The 21231-nt window shown below is 47.9% G+C and overlaps 1 protein-coding gene across 4 annotated transcripts in view; it reads right to left on the reverse strand.

Annotated features, from left to right (window-relative positions):
* Positions 1-21231, reverse strand: part of SNX29 (sorting nexin 29) — a 551544-nt gene that overhangs the window by 512840 nt on the left and 17473 nt on the right. For all 4 annotated transcript variants that reach the window (XR_007134934.1, XM_047780471.1, XM_047780470.1 and 1 more), the window contains exons 2-3: positions 16488-16552; positions 11945-11997 (exon numbers count right to left, since the gene is read on the reverse strand). Coding sequence is in view for 3 of the 4 variants with exons in the window: in XM_047780471.1 (XP_047636427.1) it covers positions 11945-11997; positions 16488-16552 (118 nt within the window). In the remaining variant the exon portion in view is untranslated. The remainder of the gene's footprint in view (positions 1-11944; positions 11998-16487; positions 16553-21231) is intronic.

Here is a 21231-nt window from a genome sequence, read left to right on the forward strand (position 1 = left end):
CGAACCCGCAACATCATGGTTCACAGTTGGATTCGTTTCTGCTGCGCCATGACTGGAACTCCACATCTGGTAAATCTTATCAAGCCTCGGTCCTAAGCCTCACGTCTCTTCTCCCACCACCACCTCCGCTCAGCTTCCTGTCCACTGGGCAGAGCCCCGCTCCCTGAAATCCCAGACCCCATCCCAACTGCCATCCCCCGGCAGGCTGAACAGCTGCTCTCCTCCTGAAATGCAGTTCCTTCATCCTTCTCATCCCACGTGGCTATGGGTACACGGTACGTGACACGATTAAAGGGGGAACAGAAATGAATATTTTTAGGTGAATCATTTGTCAACAAAAAAATATAACCAGCCATCAGTCTTTGATTTCACAGACGGTATTACTTATGCCAAGTCCAAGAGAGAGAGGGGCCTTGAAATTCCACCTCAAGCCAATCTCTAGCTCAGATGGTATACAGAAATGGCAAACATTGTATTAAAAAAAAAAAAAAAAAAAAAAACTCTTGGCAAATTGCAAGAGTTTAAGAAATAACTGCCTAGTAGATAAAGTTCAAACACTTTCCCATGACAGGAAGCCAAGACTCTACTGACTTGCCAGCCCATCCCCCACCACATACAGCACATCATCTACGCTTCCACTACTTTCTCACAGCCCTGCACCTTCGCATCTGCTTCCCCTGCTGCCCAGGATTCCCAGCCTGCCCATGTGACCCCGAAAGACCCTGTACTGGCTCCTCACATGATGCAATCATGACTGAGGCCACCATGACGGTCTGCAATTCACAGGCCCATTGTGCAGGCTCATTTTTGAGTTCCTTTAGCACAGCAACCATCTCATCCTGTTTGCAGCCCCAAGGTCAACCCAGGGATCTCTACTGAAGGAACGAATGAGCAATCATTCTAGCCTTTAGTTTCCAAATGAGCCAGAACACTGGTATGTCTCGTCACAGAAAAAAGATGTATGGAGTTTACTGAGCTCTCACTGGGTGTGCCAAGCAAACATTATTACAGGTGTTCTCCCTGTGGCACAGTGGGTTAAGGATCTCACACTGCTACAGCTGTGGCGTAGGTAGCAGCTGCAGCTTGGATTCATTCAATCCCTGGCCAGGGAACTTCCATTTGCCCCAGGTGCAGGGGGGGGGGAATATATAAATATATATATATATAAATATACAATTACATCTAATCCTCACTTCAACCCTAGGCAGGGGGTACCACGATCATCACCTAATTTTACAGATGGTGCAAGAGAGGCCTAGAGGAGCTGAGCAAGTCCTAAATTATACAGCTGGTAACTGGCCATGTGTGGGCAGGCTAAGCATGAAGATAGGCATGCCTGCCTCCAGAGCTCGTACTCCATGCTCAAGGCCTTGCTCTGCATTGGAATGGTGGTGATGATAATGCTTACAAATGATTTCCTATGGACCAAGCACTGCTCCCAATAACTACCAATGTAAACAATATAGATATTTATTAACATTCAGATAGAAATGTGCTCAGATTAGCTAAATGCCCTAGGGCTCCCTATTTGTCAAAAGCAATCTTTTTCCAAAAAGAAATCAATTCACTTGATCAATATAGTAAAACAAAAGAATAAGCAAGTGGAACTATCCACTACGGAGCCTCAAAGTGGAAATCAAGGGCTCAAGGCAGGGGAGGGAAGAAATCCAACTAATGAACCCCAGGGTTTTTTTTTTTTTTTTTGCCAAGATGAGAAGAATTAGAACAGCCAGTCAACACCTCAAACCACTAAGAGGCTGGTAAGAAACTTACGACAAAATGAAGATTAAAAAACCACATGATGAACATTCAGAGACATTTAAAAGAGGAAAAGAAATGTCTGAAAAAGCCACTCGATTTCATAAGTATCCGGAGGAATATACAGGACAGTTTTCAACCGTGCTGAGAAATAACATTAGAGCACAGCAAAGGACAGCTGGTTTTGCATTTTAGCTTCCTAAAAAGTGCAAAGATGTTTTCAGTTCCTTAACAGGTAGAGGAAAAAAAAAAAAAAATCACCAAAACAAAGCACTTCTTTCCTGGCATGTTCTGTGGTTGTTTTTTTGTTTTGTTTTGTTTTTTGGCATTTTCTTTTTTTTAATTTATTTTTTATAATGATTCCTATTTTTTCCATTATAGCTGATTTACAGTTTCCTGTCAACTTTCTGCTGCACAGCAAGGTGACCCAGTCACACATACATACATACATTCTTTTTTTCTCACATTATCATGCTCCATCACAAGTGACCAGACATAGCAGGACCCCATTGTTCACCCATTCCAAAGGCTATACTTTGCATCTATTAACCCCAAGTTCCTAGCCCATCCCACTCCTTCTCCCTCCCTCTTGGCAACCACAAGTCTGTTCTCCATGTCCATTGATTTTCTTTTCTGTGGAAAGGTTCATTTGGGCTCTATATTAGATTCTAGATATAAGTGATATGATATTTGTCTTTCTCTTTCTGACTTACTTCACTTAGTATGAGAGTCTCCAGTTCCATCCTTGTTGCTGCAAATGGCATTATTTGGTTCTTTTTTATAGCTGAGTAGTATTCCACTGCATCTTCTTAATCCAATCATCTGTAAAATGGACATTTAGGTTGTTTCCATGTCTTGGCTATTGTGAATAGTGATGCAGTGAACATGCAGGTGCGTGTGTCTTTTTCAAGGAAAGTTGTGTCCAGATACATGCCCAAGAGTGGGATTGCTGGGTCATATGGTACTTCTATGTATAGATTTCTAAGGTACCTCCATACCTCCATCGTGGTTGTACCAGCTTACATTCCCACCAACAGTGCAGGAGGGTTCCCTTTTCTCCACACCCCCTCCAGCATTTATTTGTGGACTTATTCATGATGGCCATTCTGACTGGTGTGAGGTGGTACTTCACAGTAGTTTTGATTTGCATTTCTCTAATAATCAGTGATGTGGAGCATTTTTTCATGTACTTGTTGGCCATTTGTATATCTTCCTTGGAGAAATGTCTATTCAGGTCTTTTGCCCATTTTTCCATTGGGCTGTTACCTTTTTTCTGTTGTGTAAGCTGTTTGTATATTTTAGAGATTGAGCCCTTGTCAGTTGCATCATTTGAAACTATTTTCTCCCATTTTGTAAGTTGTCTTTTTGGGGTTTTTTTGTGGTTTCCTTTGCTGTGCAAAAGCTTGTCAGTTCGATTAGGTCCCATTGGTTTATTTTTGCTTTTATTTCTGATACTTTGGGAGACTGACCTGAGAAAACATTTGTAAGGTTGATGTCAGAGAATGTTTTGCCTCTGTTTTCTTCCAGGAGTTTGATGGTGTCTTGTCTTACATTTAAGTCTTCAAGCCATTTTGAGTTTATTTTTGTGCATGGTGTGAGGGTGTGTTCTAGTTTCACTGATTGCATGTACAGCTGTCCAGGTTTCCCAGCAAGACTTGCTGAAAAGACTTTTTCCCCATTTTATGTTCTTGCCTCCTTTGTCAAAGATGAACTGACCGTAGGTGTCTGGGTTTCTTTCTGGGTTCTCTCTTCTGTGCCACTGGTCTGTATGTCTGTTTTGGTACCGGTACCACACTGTCTTGATGACTGTGGCTCTGTAATATTGCCCGAAGTCTGGGAGAGTTATGCCTCCTGCTTGGTTTTTGTTCCTCAGGATTGCTTTGGCAATTCTGGGTCTTTTGTGGTTCCCTATAAATTTTTGTCTTTTTCTTTTTTCTTTTTTTTTTTTTTTTTGCTATTTCTTGGGCCGCTCCCACGGCATATGGAGGTTCCCAGGCTAGGGGTCGAATCGAATCGGAGCTGTAGCCGCTGGCCTATGCCAAAGCCACAGCAACGCGGGATCCGAGCCACGTCTGCAACCTACACCACAGCTCACGGCAACGCCAGATCCTTAACCCACTGAGCAAGCGCAGGGACCGAACCCACAACCTCATGGTTCCTAGTCGGATTCGTTAACCACTGCGCCACAACGGGAACTCCTCCCTATAAATTTTTGGATGGTTTGTTCTAGCTCTGTGAAAAATGTCATGGGTAATTTGATAGGGATTGCATTGAATCTGTAGATTGCTTTGGGTAGTATGGCCATTTTTACAGTATTAATCTTTCCAGCCCTGGCATGTTTTGGAAGAAGAAATGCTCCCCTCTGATTTCTCTGACACAGTCACCTGAACAAGCCAGAGAAATTTAAAGTTTCTGAATGAGACAAATACCCAAAGCCAACTCAATGCACTCATGATGGGACAGACCTAGTATGCAGAGCATACCTGCCCAGTGTCAAGACGCTTGACACAAAATTCTAACGACAACAACAATGCTAGTAACTACAAGGAACTTACTAGCTGCCAAGCACTGTTCTAAGGGCTGCTGATGAACCAATTCACAACAAGTCTATGAAGTGACTGTTATTAATACTCTCCCCATTTTCAGAGGAGGACACTGAGGCACAACAGGAAAGGCAGAAACTGGCCCACAGCCCAACACGTGCAGGAACTGGAAACATCAGGATTCAAACTCTGATCTAACTCCGAATCCCACACCCGCTCTGCTGCCTCTTGGTTTGGATGGCTCTTCCTTTGTATGTTTGTTTGTTTGCTTTTTAGGGCTGCACCTGTGGCATACGGAGGTCCCCAGGCGAGGGGTCAAATCGGAGCTACAGCTGCCAGCCTACACCACAGCCACAGCAACGCCGGATCCGAGCCACGTCTGCAACCTACACCACAACTCACGGCTACGCCGGATCCTTAACCCACTAAGTGAGGCCAGGGAGGCTAGTCAGGTTCATTAACTGCTGAGCCATGGGATCAAACCCGCAACCTCATGGAGGCTAAATGAGTCCCTTACAGCTGAGCAACAACAGGAACTCCATGTTCTTAAGCCATTATTTCTACAAGGCAAACTATTCAAAAGATACGTTTGCTTCCCTACAGGCCAGCCTGACTAACGCACTGGGGAATTATTTTATTTTTTTATTTTTTTGTCTTTCTGTCTTTTTAGGGCCGCACCCACAGCACGCGGAGGTTCCCAGGCCAGGGGCCCAATCGGAGCTGCAGCCCCCAGCCTACACCACAGCCACAGCCATGCCAGATCCAAGCCGAGTCGGAGACCCACATCCCAGCTCACAGCAATGCCCGATCGTCAACCCACTAAGCGAGGCCAGAGATCGAACCCGCAGCCCCGCGGTTCCCAGTCGGATTCGTCAACCACTGAGCCATGACAGGAACTCCGAGGGGAATAACTTTAATGAGCACAAGACTGAGTCTTCATCCCTCAGAGAACACAGAGCAGAAGAACAGAAGGCGACAAGGAGAAACGTGCAGGATGGAGCCCACGCTCCACGCTGCGGCCACCACTTCCTCCCGGGCAGGTTTCTGAGGACAGAATCAGATGGGCAGAAACAAGCCCAGCGTGTCACTTCCCCTGGTGCAAACGCCGTCTCCCACTGGACGGGAGGACGGTGCCCCTCGCCGTGTCACCTCACAAGACCAAACAAAGCTCGCGCGCGCCCTCACACACGCATGCTATGCATGCGGGGTTTCTGAAGAATTAGGCATCACGGAGGCCCAACCCCAGCTTGGGCACAGCCTGCTTTTCCTTCCTTCACTTCAGGCGTTCACAGACCCTGCGGCCATTTGGTGAGGATATTTCTATTATTTGCTTGTCTTGAGTTTGACTCACTTTTTCCGCTCATGTAAACTTCGTTTAAAAGGAAAAACCCTGTTGCTATTGCACATGGAAAGTCAGCACTGTGGCTCCTCCACAGAGTATCCCAAACAGTAACTGCCATCCAAATGAAGTACGAAATTCTGTCTCTGGGAGCTCCCATCACAGCACAGCAGAAACGAATCCGACCAGCATCCCTGAGGACATGGGTTCAATCCCTGGCCTCCCTCAGTGGGGTAAGGATCCAGCGTTGCCATGAGCTGTGGTGTAGGTCACAGACACAACTTGGATCCAGCGTTGCTGTGGCTGTGGTGCAGGCCAGCAGCTGCAGCTCCGATTACACCCCTAGCCTGGGAACCTCCATATGCTGCAGGTGTGTTTCAAAAGACAAAGAGAAAAAAAAGAAAAAAGAAAAAGAAAGAACTGAAAGGAGAATAACTGAGCCACTGGGCAAGTGTAAGGAATTTAATGCCATGATATTCAACACTTGAATATCATGGTTGAGCACCTGCCATGATACACATCTCTCGTTGGGGAAACTCGGTGAGAGAAAAACAAGAAGGGGTGAGGTAGAGAGTGAGGCCGTGCCGTCTGCGCTCCAGCCCCCCGCCACTGCCTGCAAACCATATAGCTCACTACCCAAAGTCGGGGCCCCCAGCTTGGACCCTTAGCGGGTGATAATAAACAAATGCTTACGAATGACCAGCCTCCAAGCTTTTACGTCTGTGAACGTAGGGAAGTGATCCATCTCTTGCCCATCCACACCCTCAGGGCATTGCAAGGATCAAATGAGACCTGTAACACAGACTCGAGTAGCTTCGAACCCCACAGAGCTGTCTCAAGAAGGAGTAGCACTATAAAAAGACCGTGACAAGGACACACATTGGGCATCTAGCACCCTGTATTCATTCTGCCTTCATAACAGCACCCAGATTTCATTTGGAAGGTTTGTATCTTCCTCACTGGGGACTCTGCTGGTGGGATGACAATGAACCCTTCGCACCACATAGCCAAAGAGGTCCCAGGAAGCTGCTTCAGCCAATCCTTCTTCGGGTGGCCAGGAGGCCACATGACCTGAGACTAACCAATCAGGTGCTTCCTCCCTGGAAAGTCAACCTTTTTGTTTGTTTGTTTTTTGTCTTTTTAGGGCCGTACCTGCAGCAGATGGAGGTTCCCAGGCTAGGGGTCTAATACGAGCTGTAGCTGCTGGCCTACGCCAGAGCCACAGAAATGCAGGATCCGAGCCACGTCTGCAACCTACACCCCAGCTCACGGCAACACCCGATCCTTAACCCACTGAGTGAGGCCAGGGATCGAACCCGCAACCTCATGGTTCTCAGTCAGGTTTGTTAACCACTGAGCCATGAGGGGAACTCCTGGAAAGTCAACCTTAAACAGAATGAGAGTGAGTCAAAAACAGCTGGCGTTCACTCCAGCAGCAGGGCCTGGACGGGCCCGTCCCTGCTAGGAAACCATTTTGTGGACACTGGTTCCAACTTAGGAGACTTTCCAAAGTTGTTCTGACTCCTTGTTTCCAAATCTGACCTGCCACCAGTTCCACGAGCTCCCAATATCCTCAACTGGAGTAAATTTCTACGCTTGTTACCAGAGGGCCCTGGCACATACACCAGTGCATCAGCCTTTCCAAGGTTCTGTTGACTTTAAAAAAAAAAATGGAGAGTTCCCATTGTGGCTCAGCAGTAATGAATCCGACTAGTACCCATGAGGATACTAGTTCGATTCCTGGCCTTGCTCAGTGGGTTAAGGATCTGGTGTCACTGTGACCTGTGGTGAGGGTGCAGATGCAGCTCAAATCCTGCGATGCTGTGGCTGTGGTGTGGGTCGGCAGCTGCAACTCGGAATCAACCCCTAGCCTGCGAACTTCTAGGTATGACCCTAAAAAGGTAAACAAAAAAAAAAAGTGCAACCCGAGAGATATGTTTTCTTCAGCAGACATTCGAAGGACTTCCAGTCCAGGACACAGCATCTCAGTTAACAGTGCGAAACTGTTTCAAAGAGGAAGGGGGGGCAGGAAGGGGGCGCAGGTTACTTACTTTTTGCAACAAAACCAGGAGCTGGAACATCTAAAGATTACTGTTAGTAAAAGAAAACCAGATATCTCAAATTACGGAATTGAGAGCTTGTCTATGGGAAGATGTAAGAGACTGGGCTCACTGGAATCTTTCCTCTGACAGGCCCCGCAGCCGCTAGAGGCCAGCATACTGTGCTTTCACATCCCGAGTCCCCTCAGCATGCCCCTTCCGTGTGACTGCAGCAGCTGACTGCTGGAGGCAGGCATCGTGTTTCTAGCCTGAGCTCCCTCAGGGTGCACCACTGGGGCAGCTGTAATGTGGTGGCTTGATGGCGGCAGCACCCTTTGTTTACTGACATAGCGGCAATATTTCACTTCCCGGTTCCTACTGATAGGCATCCAACCAGCTGGCCTCTTCAGCTGCAACCACAAGCACAATGCTCACAGTCCTGCCTACAACTTTTTCTATTACAAGACAATAAATTCGAAATGGCGTTCAAAGATAACACTTGAGGACACAGGTTCGATCCCTGGCCTCACTCAGTGGGCAATTATAGCTCTGATTTGACCCCTAGCCTGGGAACTTCCATATGCCATGGGTGCAGCCCTAAAAAGACAAAAACAAAACAAAACAAAACAAAAAACTGTATCTTTGATAGAGTTCCCGTCATAGCTCAGTGGAATCGAATCTGACTAGTATCCATGAGGATGCAGGTTCGATCCTGGGCCTCACTCAGTGGGCCGTGAGCTGTGGTTTAGGTCACAAACGAGGCTCAGATCTCACAATGCTGTGGCTGTGGTGCAGACCAGCAGATACAGCTCCAATTCAACCCCTAGCCTAGGAACCTCCATATGCCACAGTGTGGCCCTAAAAAGACAAAAAAAAGAAAAATCTCTTCCAATTTTCCATCTCTTAGTATTATCATTAGTAGTATTTTTTTTTAACTTTTTGTCCTTTTACCACTGTACCTGTGGCATATGGAAGTTCCCAGGCTAGGGGTCAAATCGGAGCTGCACCAGCCGGCCTACACCACAGCCACAGCAATGCCACATCCAAGCCACATCCCGCAGCAACATTGGATCCTTAACCAAGTGGATGAGGCCAGGGATCGAACCTGCATCCTCACGGATACTAGTCGGGTTCTTAACCCACGGGCCATTTGGGAACTCCTATTAGTAGTATCTCTTAGTTGCTAGACTCCTGGAGGATACTGACGGGGGCAGACACACATATAGGAAGTCCCATTTTCCAAATGTTCAGAATCACATGGGAAGAAACCCTTACCTTCAACTGTTCCTCTGAGAGTAAAAGAGAGCATCAACAAGGCTCACTACCCCACATCAGCCCTTCCATTTGTGGTCCAGCACCTGCCTCGGCAGGCAGCCTGGGCCAGTATCACAAGCTGAGTGATGAGAGTCCCAGCCAGACTGCACTCCCTTATAAGAGATGCAACTAACAATCCCGCATGGCTGGCACCTTCATATCCTGGCCCAGGATCTGCTTCATTTTCACCAGCGGCACAGCAGATGGGATTCTGGTCACCTTTCCCGCTATGTGGGTTTTTGAAGAGCATCAAGCGATCCTCTGACACCAGCTGGTTGTGTCCTACAATTCAACTCGCTTCTGACACTGTCTACCTGGAGACAGCATCAGATGCTGCAGGTGAAGGGCTTAGTCCCACAAGACAGCACCTCCCCCCACCACCAACCCTTCAGACACAGGTCACAGGTCCGGGCTGTCGCCTGTGCTTCTGACTGACTAGCTATATGTCTTGGAGGTTCCAAAAGCCTCCTCCTTGGGCTCAGTTAATCTGCCAGAGCGGCTCCCAGAAATGAAACACCATGCTTACCAGATTCGACCCCTGGCCTGGGAACTTCCATTGCCCTGAAAAGCAAAAAAAAAAAAAAAAAAAAAGAACATGTCGTCTCCCAGACATGAACCACAATCTTGTGGTTGCCAAGTGGGAAATGGGAGGGAGTGGGATGGACGGGGAGTTTGGGGTTGGTAGGTATAAACTATTGCATTTAGGATGGATAAGCAATGAGGTCCTACTGCACAGCACAGGGAACTATATCCAGTCACTTGTGACAGATCGTGATGGAAGATAATATGAGAAAAGAGTGTGTGTGTGTGTGTGTGTGTGTGTGTGTGTGTGTGTGTGTGGCTGGGTCACTTTGCTGAATAGCAGAAATTGACAGAACATTATACATCAACCAAAATAATAAAAATTTTTTTGGAGTGCCCATCACAGCTCAGTGATTAACAAATCCGACTAGGAACCATGAAGTTGTGGATTTGATCCCTGGCCTCGCTGAGCAGGTTAAGGATCTGGCATTGCCATGAGCTGTGGTGTAGGCTGCAGATGCAGCTCAGATCTGGCATTGCTGTGGCTCTGGTCAGACCCCTAGCCTGGGAACTTCCGTATGCCATGGGTGTGGCCCTAAAAAGACAAAAAATAATAATAATAAATTTTTTAATTTAAGAACATGTCAATCAAACATTCAGAGGTGGATTCTCTCAGGAAATAAACAGCATAATTATGAAAAAAAGTGATAAATAAAGAACTCCTAACTACATACCCCCCCACACACACACACAACACACACACGTGCAGAGGCACACCCTCTGGTCCAGGAGATCCAGGATGGGGTGCAGCATCACATTATTAGGTAATAAGCCTCCCAGATGATTCTGACACAGGTGGACCTTGGGTCCCAAAATAAGGAACCCTGTGCCGACCTCAGCCAGGCCCAACATGGGCCCTCAGGAAGAGCTGAAGCGATAAATCAGTTCAATGACCTAACGCCACAAACATACAGAGAACCTAGAATGTGATGGGCAGAGAATGTCTGCAGAACCCTGAGAAGGAAAACAAGAGAGAAGCCCGGCCTCAAAGTGCACAGACTGGTGGTGGCACAGATATTTAAACACCTGATCAGCTGAAGTAGAAGGCCACGTGTGTGCTCAACCAAAGAATCTCTTGGAGTCCTCTTGGGGTGCAGCGGGTTAAGGGATCAGTGTTGTCACTGCTGTGGCAGGGGTCCCATCCCTGACATAGGACCTTCCAGATGCTGAGGGTGAGGCCACACAGAAAAAAAAAAAAAAAATCTCAATCTCACAGAGCACCTTCTAGATGCTTCTAGGCACTGGGGCTGCAATGGTGAACAAGACAGCCAAACATCCCTGCCCGAACAGAGCTGGCGTTATCGTATGGGCGACAGAAAGAAACAAAATACAAAAGGCTAATGTACAGCCATTAGTTTAGAAAAACAAAGAACAGAAGAGGCAGAGAGAGAGCATCAGGGAAGGGAGAGAATTTTAAATCCACGTGGTTTCAAGTCGTCCCCATGACGTGGTGATTAAAACATAGTGCCACATGCTCAGCTCACGGCTGAGTGGAAGGGCCACAGCAGAACCGAGAAGGGCTGGGGTCAGAAGATGGGGAACAGGGACAGTCTCCAGGACAGGACGAATGCTGAGCACGTCAGTTCCTCTCCCTGCCCTTCCTTTGCGGGAACGTTCCTCTGAGGCTGCCAAGCACGCTTCGGCCTCAGGGACTTCACTGGGCATCTCCAGCAAACGCCTGCGTCTCCCCGCTCTGCCAAAACACGTGCTGCCCCGACCAGGCAGTGGCATAAGCACATGCAATTATGTCAGCCTTTCCAGATCATGAAGGTCAATGGTAATTTTTAGGACCTTTTTTTTTTTTAATTATAGAAGGGACACACAATCACAGCATATAATATGGGGAAAAAAGTCAGAAAGTATAAAGATTTCCAACAGTCTTAACCTCAGCATTGCCTCTATTCACATTTTGGTATGTTTCCTGCCAGAGCTGTTTCACACGGGTAGGACCACTCTGCATCTGTATTCATTGCGTACCCTGCTCTTTGTATTTTTATTAAACATATTATCTTTAAATTACTATATACACATTTTTCTACTTTAAACAAATTTTGTACGGACACCAATTTAACAGCTAGATCATGTTCCTTCCTACCGAGGCTTCATACTGTGTTAACCACTTCCCAATCGTTGAGCATGTCTGAGTTTTCATCATGATACATCACATGAAAATAACTTTATGAGGAAAGGCATGTCAAGTAATCCCCGCAGGATAGACTTCTAGAAGGAGAATCATGGAAGCTGGACACACTTGAAACAAGCAGCGATTACAGGTAAACCAAAAGGAATCGGCAGAACACAGAAGCTGGTCAATCTCCGGCCACCTTTTTGGTCTTGATGGTAAGAGGGGGCAGAAGCTACCTATTTACCTGCTGTCAGAATCCGAGGCGATCTCTTTTCTCCCTCCAAAGCGGATCTGGCACTGCAAAGAAAAAGAAGCTGCTGAGATCAGCTGTTGGGATGGGACACACAAACCCAAGACATAAGGCGGTGGACACCCCAGCCTTCCAGCCGCCACGTAAAGGAAGCCCTTATCTCCCACGTGTTCGGAAGTGAGCCTTGTGCAAAAACAACACTGAGAAGAAAAGCACAAGGCCTTTTGCAGATTATCTAGGAAGTTTCTTCTGTCAGCAGCGGACTATCTATATAACACAGAGTTCTTAGGCAATAATTAAAATGTCCACAAATCTGTAATGATGGGTCCCTTCTGAAAGCGCCTAGAGTTGTTATGGCTGGCTATGAAGTTAGAAAAGCACAGGAGTACCCACTGTGGTGCAGTAGGTTACAGACCTGGCATTGTCTCTGGGGTGGCATGGATTCAATTCCCAGCCCAGCCCAGTGGGTTAAGGATCCAGTGTTGCTGCAGCTGTGGAGTAGGTCACAGTTGCAGCTCAAATCTGATCCTGCCCCAACAATTTCCATATGCCTTGGGCATGGCCGAGGGAAAAAAAGGTTATAACCCCATAAACCAAGCTTCAAAGAAGTCATCCGGTTGTGCGGAATGACAATTCACCCAGGGAGGGAGAAGCAAAGGCAAACTATTGTTTTTTTTTTTAAACTGTGCTGAAATACAGATAACATAAAAATTACTATTTAACTATTTTCATTTTATTTTGTTTATTTTTATTTATTTATTTATTTTATTTTATTTTTGTCTTTTTGCCATTTCTTGGGCTGCTCCCGCGGCATATGGAGGTTCCCAGGCTAGGGGTCTAATCAGAGCTGTAGCCTCCGGCCTATGCCAGAGCCACAGCAACGCGGGATCCGAGCCACATCTGTGACCTACACCACAGCTCACGGCAACGCCGGATCCTTAACCCACTGAGCGAGGCCAGGGATCGAACCCACAACCTCATGGTTCCTAGTCGGATTCGTTAACCACTGCGCCACAACGGGAACTCCTATTTAACAATTTTTAGTTGAGCAATTCAATTCACAATACTGTGCAACTATCACCATATCCACTATCTCTTTTAAAGGTATAGAATCTCCACTCTGGGTAACAGGTTTGCAAGATTCATGAATTTATTATCCAAAATATATGCATAAGGATAAATTCAGAGTTTGGGATTAACAAATACACACTACTATATATAAAACTTGATAATCAACAAGGACCTTTTGTATAATATAGGAAACGCTACTCAATACTCTGTGATAACCTATATGGGAAAACAATCTCTAAAAGAATGGATATATGTACATGTATAACTGAATCACTTTGCTGTACACCTAAAACTCCCACAACATTGTCAATCGACTACAAAATAAAAATTAAGAGTTCCCAACGTGACGAAGCGGAAACGAATCTGACTAGGAGACATGAGATTGCGGGTTCGATTCCTGGCCTCGCTCAGTGGGTTAAGGATCTGGTGTTACCATGAGCTGTGGTGTAGGTGGCAGACGCAACCCAGATCTGGCATTGCTGTGGCTGTGTCGTAGGCTGGCAGCTACAGCTCCGACTATACCTCTAGCCTGGGAACTTTCATATGCCTCGGGTGCAGCCCTAAAATGACAAAAGACAAAAACAAATTAATTAATTTAATTGAAATTAAATTCAAAAAAAATTTCTCACTACGGTGCAGTGGGTTAAGGATCTGGCATTCTTTCTGGAGCAGCTCAGGTAGCTGCTGAGGAGTGGGTTTGATCTCCAGCCCAATATACTGGGTTAAGCATCTAGCATTGCTGCAACTGTGGCATAGGTTGCAGCTATGGCTTGGATTCAATCCCTGGCCCAGGAACTTCCATATGCTACAGATGGGGAAAAAAAATTAAAAATTAAAAAAATTAAAGATAAATCATATATATATTTAAATAATACTTTTGTCAAAACTCAGAAATGCACACTTAAAACTGGTGTATCCACAGTTCCTTGTGCTACAGCAGGTTAAGGATTTCTGGCGTTGTCACTGCAGTGGCTCAGGTCGCTGCTCTGATTCAGATTCAATCCCTAGAGAGGGAACTTCCACATGCTATGGGCACAGCCAAAAAAAAATAAAATAGGTGTTGGAGTTCCCATTGTGGCTCAATGGTAACAAACCCAACTAGTATCCACGAGGACATGTGTCCAATCCCTGGCCTCACTCAGTGGGTTAAGGATCCAGCATTGCCATGAGCTGCAGTGTAGGTTGCAGAGGCGGCTCGGATCTGGAGTTGCTATGGCTTTGGCGTAGGCTGACACTTCTGCTCTGATTTGACCCCTAGCCTGGGAACTTCCATATGCCACGGATGCAGCCCTAACAAAAAGAAAAGAAAAGAAAAGAAAACTTGGTGTATCTTACTACATGCAAATGATTCTTTAATAAAGTTGGTTTTTAAAAAGCATATATATATAACAATTTCATCCCCCAAATAATAATAATAATGCTAATAATAGCAGCTCAGGGCAGAAGTTCCAATTTAGCTCTGTTTACCTGCTACCTGTGAAATGGTTCTACCTGCCTCTTCACCTTCTTATTTTATTTTCCACTTCTAGCGCAAAGAAAAAAGACACTGATCGTGCGGGCTCCGCATTTACGGTGCACGAGGCACTGGCTGTGGCCCTTTCCTCACTTTAACAAGTGCAGTTCCCTCAACAACCCTATGGAGGTCAGTGACCCGGTTACAGAGAAGAGGGACGCTCAGAGAGGCTGGAAGAGGTGCCCCAGCACACACAGCTGTGAAGGGACAAGGCGGCATTCGAGCCCTGCTACACCTGAGCCTGTGTCCTTGCCACCGTACCTGGACCCCCGGGGGGCAGCTGCTCAACTCTCTGAGCTCACTTGGCCCTTCACGTACATACTTGTCTCCCTCTATCATGATTACACACAAATAATTACCATTCTCCCTTCCAAAATCTGAGCTACCTACAACTCCCAAGGGCTGGATCCTGACTCTGCTGCTTCTTAACTATGACACCTGCAGCAAGTTACCAGACTCTGCTGAGCTTCAGTTTCTTGATCTGTAAAATGGATATAAATGCCAGCACGATCTCACAGGGTGGTGGGAAGGATTAGACGTAAAGCACTTAGCGGAGAACCAGGCCCAAGATGAATGTGCAAGAAGCAGTGCCTGTCTGGTAGCTGCAAGCAGGCAAACTGAGGCCAGCCTCGTGTCAAAGCTTGATTCACGCCCAGCCAAAAAAGCTAGGCATCAAAAATAGCATCAACCAACCAGAGCAGAGTCCATCTGGAGGAGGCAGACGATCTGGAGCCTGGCCTCATTGCTTTTTGCTTTTTTTTTTTTTGGCTTTTGTCTCTTGAGGGCCGCACCCGCGGCATATGGCGGTTCCCAGGCTAGGGGTCTCATCGGAGCTATAGTTGCTGGCCTACACCACAGCCACAGCAATGCCAGATCCGAGCCACGTCTGCAACCTACACCACAGTTCACGGCAATGCCGGATCTTTAACCCACTGAGCAAAGCCGGGGATCAAACCTGCAACCTCATGGTTCCTAGTCAGATTCATTTCCGCTGCACCACGACAGAAACTCCCAGTTTTTGTTTTTTTTTTTAATTAAGGTATAGTTGATTTACAATGTGATGTCAACTCTGGCCTCATTTTTGTTCTCTTGCTCATGAGTTCCTAACTCTAACCACTACCGAGGCACCCTTAGGAGTTGCCCTGGGAGTTCCCAGTGTGGCTCAGTGGTAATGAACCCAACTAGCATCCATGAGGACTCGGGTTCAATCCCCGGCCCCACCCAGTGGGTTAAGGATCTGGTGTTGCTGCCAAGCTATGGTGTAGGTCACAGATGTGGCTCAGATCTGGCGTTGCTGTGGCTGTGGAATAGGCCAGCAACGACAGGTCTGTATTCGACCACTAGCCTGAGAACTTTCATATGCCACAGGTACGGCTCTTAAAACAAACAAACAAAAAAAAGGCGTTCCTATCGTGGCGCAGTGGTTAACGAATCTAACTAGGAACCATGAGGTTGTGGGTTTGATCCCTGGCCTTGTTCACTGAGTTAAGGATCCAGCGTTGCCGTGAGCTGCGGTGTAGGCCTCAGATGTGGCTCAGATCCTGCATTGCTGTGGCTCTGGTGTAGGCTGGTGGCTACAGCTCCGATTAGACCTCTAGCCTGGGATCCTCCATATGCCAAGGGAGAGGCCCTAGAAAAGACAAAAAAAAAAAAAGTTGCCCTAAAACACAACTGCCTGGAAATGAGGCTTTGAAACCCACATCAATGCCCTTCTCAAAGGGACAGCACTGTAGGATGGCAACAGGTTCTCCAGAGGGCTTTATGAAGTCAGGACATGGGAGCTCCTTTGTCCCTACCTCTGATCGCTATCAGATCCAGGGAGAACCATTAGCCTGGAGGGGCTCGCTTACAACGTGGGAGTGTCTGTGTAGACAGAAGGGCAGAAGTGACTTCTACATTAGCTACCTGTCACTATGACCTGACCTCAAAGTCAAACGGGAGCTTTCATCTTACCTGTTTCACTGCATCCAGCAGTCGCTCCAGCAGAAACTGTCTTTTCATGTCATTGTTCTGTGATCCTAAAATACAAGGAGGCTTAATTAGTTCTGTTGGACATTCGCCTCCTAGTGAGACTCTGACATCCAGGGTGTGGCCGGCCCCAACCAGCATCAGCCTTCTCTCTGATACAGTCAACGATAAAGACCAGGTATCACTAATCTACATCATTACAATGAACTCGGTCCACTGACCTGTCACAGGAATGCAGCTGAACCAGTATTTCCCAAATCGGGATCATGCTGCTGGAACGGTTTGACTCAGGGTTTCTCGACCCTGGTGTCACTGACAATGGACCAGATACTTCTGCGGCTGCCCTGGGAACTGTGAAGATGTCTAGCAGCATCCCTGGCCTCTGCCCACTAGGCACCGTGAGCACACACACCACACCCTGGTTGTGGCAACGCAAATGTCTCTGGGTAACACCAAATGTCCCCCGCTGAGCATCAACAGTCTAAGGGAAACTCTAAGTTCCCTAGCACAACAGGCACTGCCCGTTGGCTGACCTCCCCATCATGTCCCACATCATTTTCCCATGAAAAAAACTGATTACTCCTTTTCACAGCCTCTCTTGTAAGGTGGACCTTGAGAAGTTCTAGCTCATGAGATGTAAGCAGAGGAGCACTGGGAGGGTTCTGGAGAAAGTACCCATCCTTACGAAAGAACAGATGCTAATGGCTTCAACCTTTCTTCCATCCTTTGTGCCTTAACCATAAGCAGATCAGGTGGAGCCAGAGCAAACCCTGCCACAGTGAAGCAACAAGCCTGTAGGGAAGACCGAGAGGATCACAAAGACACCAGCCCTCGGTCCTTTTGCTGCTCAACCAATACTAGTGACCTCCTAGCTCTCGCACAAGAAGTAATCCCACATGCTCAAAGCACACGGTACATTCAGCCATTACTTACAGCCAAAAGCATTCCCAGCTAATGCACAAGGCAATGGCCAAACGTCCATTAAGAGCACGTGGGGCAAGGACACTCTAAAGCACCAGGCAGACCACTGTCAGAGCTGTATCTGATGCGACCCCCGTCAACAGACACACCTACACCCTATGTTGTACCAGACCCAGAATACAGGAGTTTCAAAGGAGGCTCAGGTTTAGAGCTACCAGAGCAGCTGCTCCATACCACAGGACTTGAGCTGCCACCAAGCTGCTTTTCCTGGGCACCTGAGCATGGGCTTCACCAGGGAGTACTGGCAAAGATCAATCAGTTCATCCAAGTCAAGTCAGGCCAGGGCCACCCAGCTAATAACAGCCACACCCGTGGGGCCCACCTCCCGCCTGCCAGGCACAAAGCTGCATTCTCTGAATGCCCTGCGCCCTGTAATTTGCATGACCACCCTACCAGCCAGGTATGAGGATCCACACCCGCAGACGGGAGATTGAAGCCCAGAGATGACAAGCAACTGTGTGCACTGACCAGGTGGTTATTGAAGTTCTAAGTGCTGGGGACACAGGTGTTAAATGGTAGGAAAGAGGGAAAATTCCACTAGGAAGAAATGAAGAGCTCCCAAGTTAACCAATAAAGGAGATGCGGTTAGAGAGCCATACCAGGGGGAAAAGCCTGATATGGTTTTACGGGATGATGATGAGACACAGAGGCAGCAAGAGGGCGACGGCGGCCGGGGCGGCCATGGACGCCTCTCCGCACGCGGGACAGCTGAGCTGAGCCCTTTGCACGAGGAGCACGAGACACCAGGGGTCTGGGCAGAGCAAACAGCCAGGGTGCAGAGGCCAGGACAGCTTGGCTTCTGCTCTTCTAGGACCAGAAGGAAGTCTCTTGTGACATGGGCAAAAAGCAGAAAAGGGGAAGCAGAGATCAGAGAGGCAAGCAGGGGCCAGTCACAAAGCCTCCTGGACCATGATAACCATTTAGGCTTGGGGGGTTTTTTTTGTTTTTTGTTTGTTTATGTGTTTGTCTTATTAGGGCCGCACTCATGGCATATGGACGTTCCCAGGCTAGGGGTCAAATCAGAGCTGTAGCTGCTGGCCTACGCCACAGCCACGCTGGATCCTTAACCCACTGAGTGAGGCCAGGGATTGAACCCACATCCTCATGGACAGAAGCTGGGGTCATTGCCACTGAGCCATGTCAGTTCCTAGGCTTTGTTCGAATTTGAACACTCATTGTTCAACTGTGGCCCTAACTGGGGACCATGCCCCTCAAGGGCTCTCTCAGGACGAACCCCCCGCTTCCTCCCTCACCCTGGGCCTGGAGACAAGCTCCGTCACTCTCCAAGGACACACAGGAGTACAACAGAGGAATACAACTGACTGCCCAAAAGCCGCCACTGTTATTTGTTCTGGAAGAGGTCTTGGGAAAGAACAGTCCACGCATCGTTCCCACCAGACAACAGGCCACCTTGAAGCATCGTTCGGAATGATCAGAGGCCCCACGCATCCAAGGCCCTCACACAGTGCTCTTGACCGCTGTGTCTATCAATACATCCTGCTCCATGCTGAGCAGAGGCCTAGTTTCTGCTCTTCTCTAACGTCTGAGCAGAGAAGTCGAGCTTGCTTGCTTCCTTTTTCCAAGTACTGCACCCAGCAAGTCTACCTGCTCTCAGGCAATGCCAGCTGGAAACCTGACAAGGTTTTCCCTCTGACGCGCGCTCTTGCCAGGAGTTCTAGGGACCTCTACATACAGCACAGGGAACACTACCTAACATTGTGTGATACGCTATCGAGGGAAAGAATCTGAAAGACCGGCTGTGTGCACATGCATCACTGAATCACTTTGTTCAACAGCAGAAATGATCACCACATTGTCAGTCAACTGTATCTCGATGAAACCAAAAAAAAAGGAATTCATAGGATAGGACTACCATATAACCCAACACTTCTGGGTATGTACACAAAAGAACTGAAAGCAGGGTCTTGAAGAGATATGCGCATGCTATGTTCACAGCTGCACTATCCACAGGAGCCAAGATGGGAAAGCAACCTAAGCGTCCATGGACGGGAAATTCGGAGAAGCAAAAGGTGGCATAAACCTACAACGGATATTACTCAGCCTTAAAAAGGAAGCAACCTTGGAGTTCCCGTCGTGGCTCAGGGGTTAACGAATCCGACTAGGAACCACCAGATTGCAGGTTCGATCCCTGGCCTCGCTCAGTGGGTTAAGGATCCAGCGTTGCCGTGAGCTGTGGTGTAGGTCGCAGACGCAACTCAGATCCCATGTTGCTGTGGCTGTGGTGTCGGCTGGCAGCGACAGCTCCGATGAGACCCCTAGCCTGGGAACCTCCATATGCTGCAGGTGAGGCCCTAGAAAAGGCAAAAAGACACACACCCACACACAAAAAAGGAAGCAAGCTCAGCCACAACATGGATGAGCCGTGAGGAATTATGCCGAGTGAAATAAACTAGACATGAAGAGATAAATCTGTATGATTCCACTTACAGGAGGTACTTAGAGTAATGGAAAGCAGAGCAAGTATAAATCAGGGTGTCGGGGGAAAGGCGGGGAGAGACGAGGGGTTATGGCTTGACAGCTAAACAGCTGCAGTGCCACAAAATGAAGAGTATGGGGAGTTCCCGTCGTGGCGCAGTGGTTAACGAATCCGACTAGGAACCATGAGATTGCGGGTTCCGTCCCTGCCCTTGCTCAGTGGGTTAACAATCTGGCGTTGCCGTGAGCTGTGGTGTAGGTTGCAGACGCGGCTCGGATCCTGCGTTGCTGTGGCTCTGGCGTAGGCCGGTGGCTGCAGCTCCGATTCGACCCCTAGCCTGGGAACCTCCATATGCTGCAGGAGCGGCCCAAGAAATAGCAACAACAACAACAACAACAACAACAACAACAACAACAAAAAAAAGAGTATGGGGATGGATGGTGGTGATGGCGGCAAGGCAATGGGAAGGTATTTGATACCACAAAACTGTACGCTTACAAACGGTTAACATGAGGAGTTCCATTTGTGACTCAGTAACAAACCCGACTAGTATCCACGAGGACGCAGGTTTGATCACCGTCCTGCTCATTGGGTTGACAATTTGGCACTGCCGTGAGCTGAGGTATAGGTCGCAGATGTGGCTTGGATCCTGCGTGGCTGTGACTGTGGCATAGGCTAGCAGCTGCAGCTCCAATTCAACCCCTAGCCTAGAAACTTTCTTATGCCTCTGGCATGGCCCCCCACAAAAAAAAGAGACAAAATAAATAGTAATCCATGTGAAAAAAAATACAGTAATAATAAATCAAGGGAAAATGTATAAAGAAAATAAAACTCTGCATCATCTCGCCACCGTTCACTGTTGGCACAGTAATTCTCAAGCCTTCCCATGCATGCGCTTCTCCTGGCATCTTGCTAAAAGGCAGGTCTAATGCAGAAGGGCTGGGCAGGGCCTGGGCTTCTGCGCTTCTCCCCAGCTGCCAGGTGATGTGGATGCTGCTGCTTCCTGACCCAGGATTAGGCACCTACCCGTAATGACATGCACAGTGACCCTAGCTCCTTTCTAGAGTCATCTGCAGCCCCCTCCATCTCACCTGGCAGAGCCTCTCCCAGGGGGGGAAGCAAGTCTGCTCCCTGGAGAGAAGACGCTGGAAGCCCGTGCACGTCTCCGCCCACCAAGCACTCTCCCTGACTGCGACTACCTGAGGGAGACAGGCCTGATCCCAGAAGGGGCACCTGTGGCCATCCCAGCCCTCAACAGGGATTAAGAGAAGGCAGTCGCAGGGGCGGAGGGAGTACAGGTGGCCTTGGGGC

The sequence above is a fragment of the Phacochoerus africanus genome, chromosome 5, assembly GCF_016906955.1.
Source record: "Phacochoerus africanus isolate WHEZ1 chromosome 5, ROS_Pafr_v1, whole genome shotgun sequence".
In the NCBI taxonomy this organism is placed as follows: domain Eukaryota; kingdom Metazoa; phylum Chordata; class Mammalia; order Artiodactyla; family Suidae; genus Phacochoerus; species Phacochoerus africanus.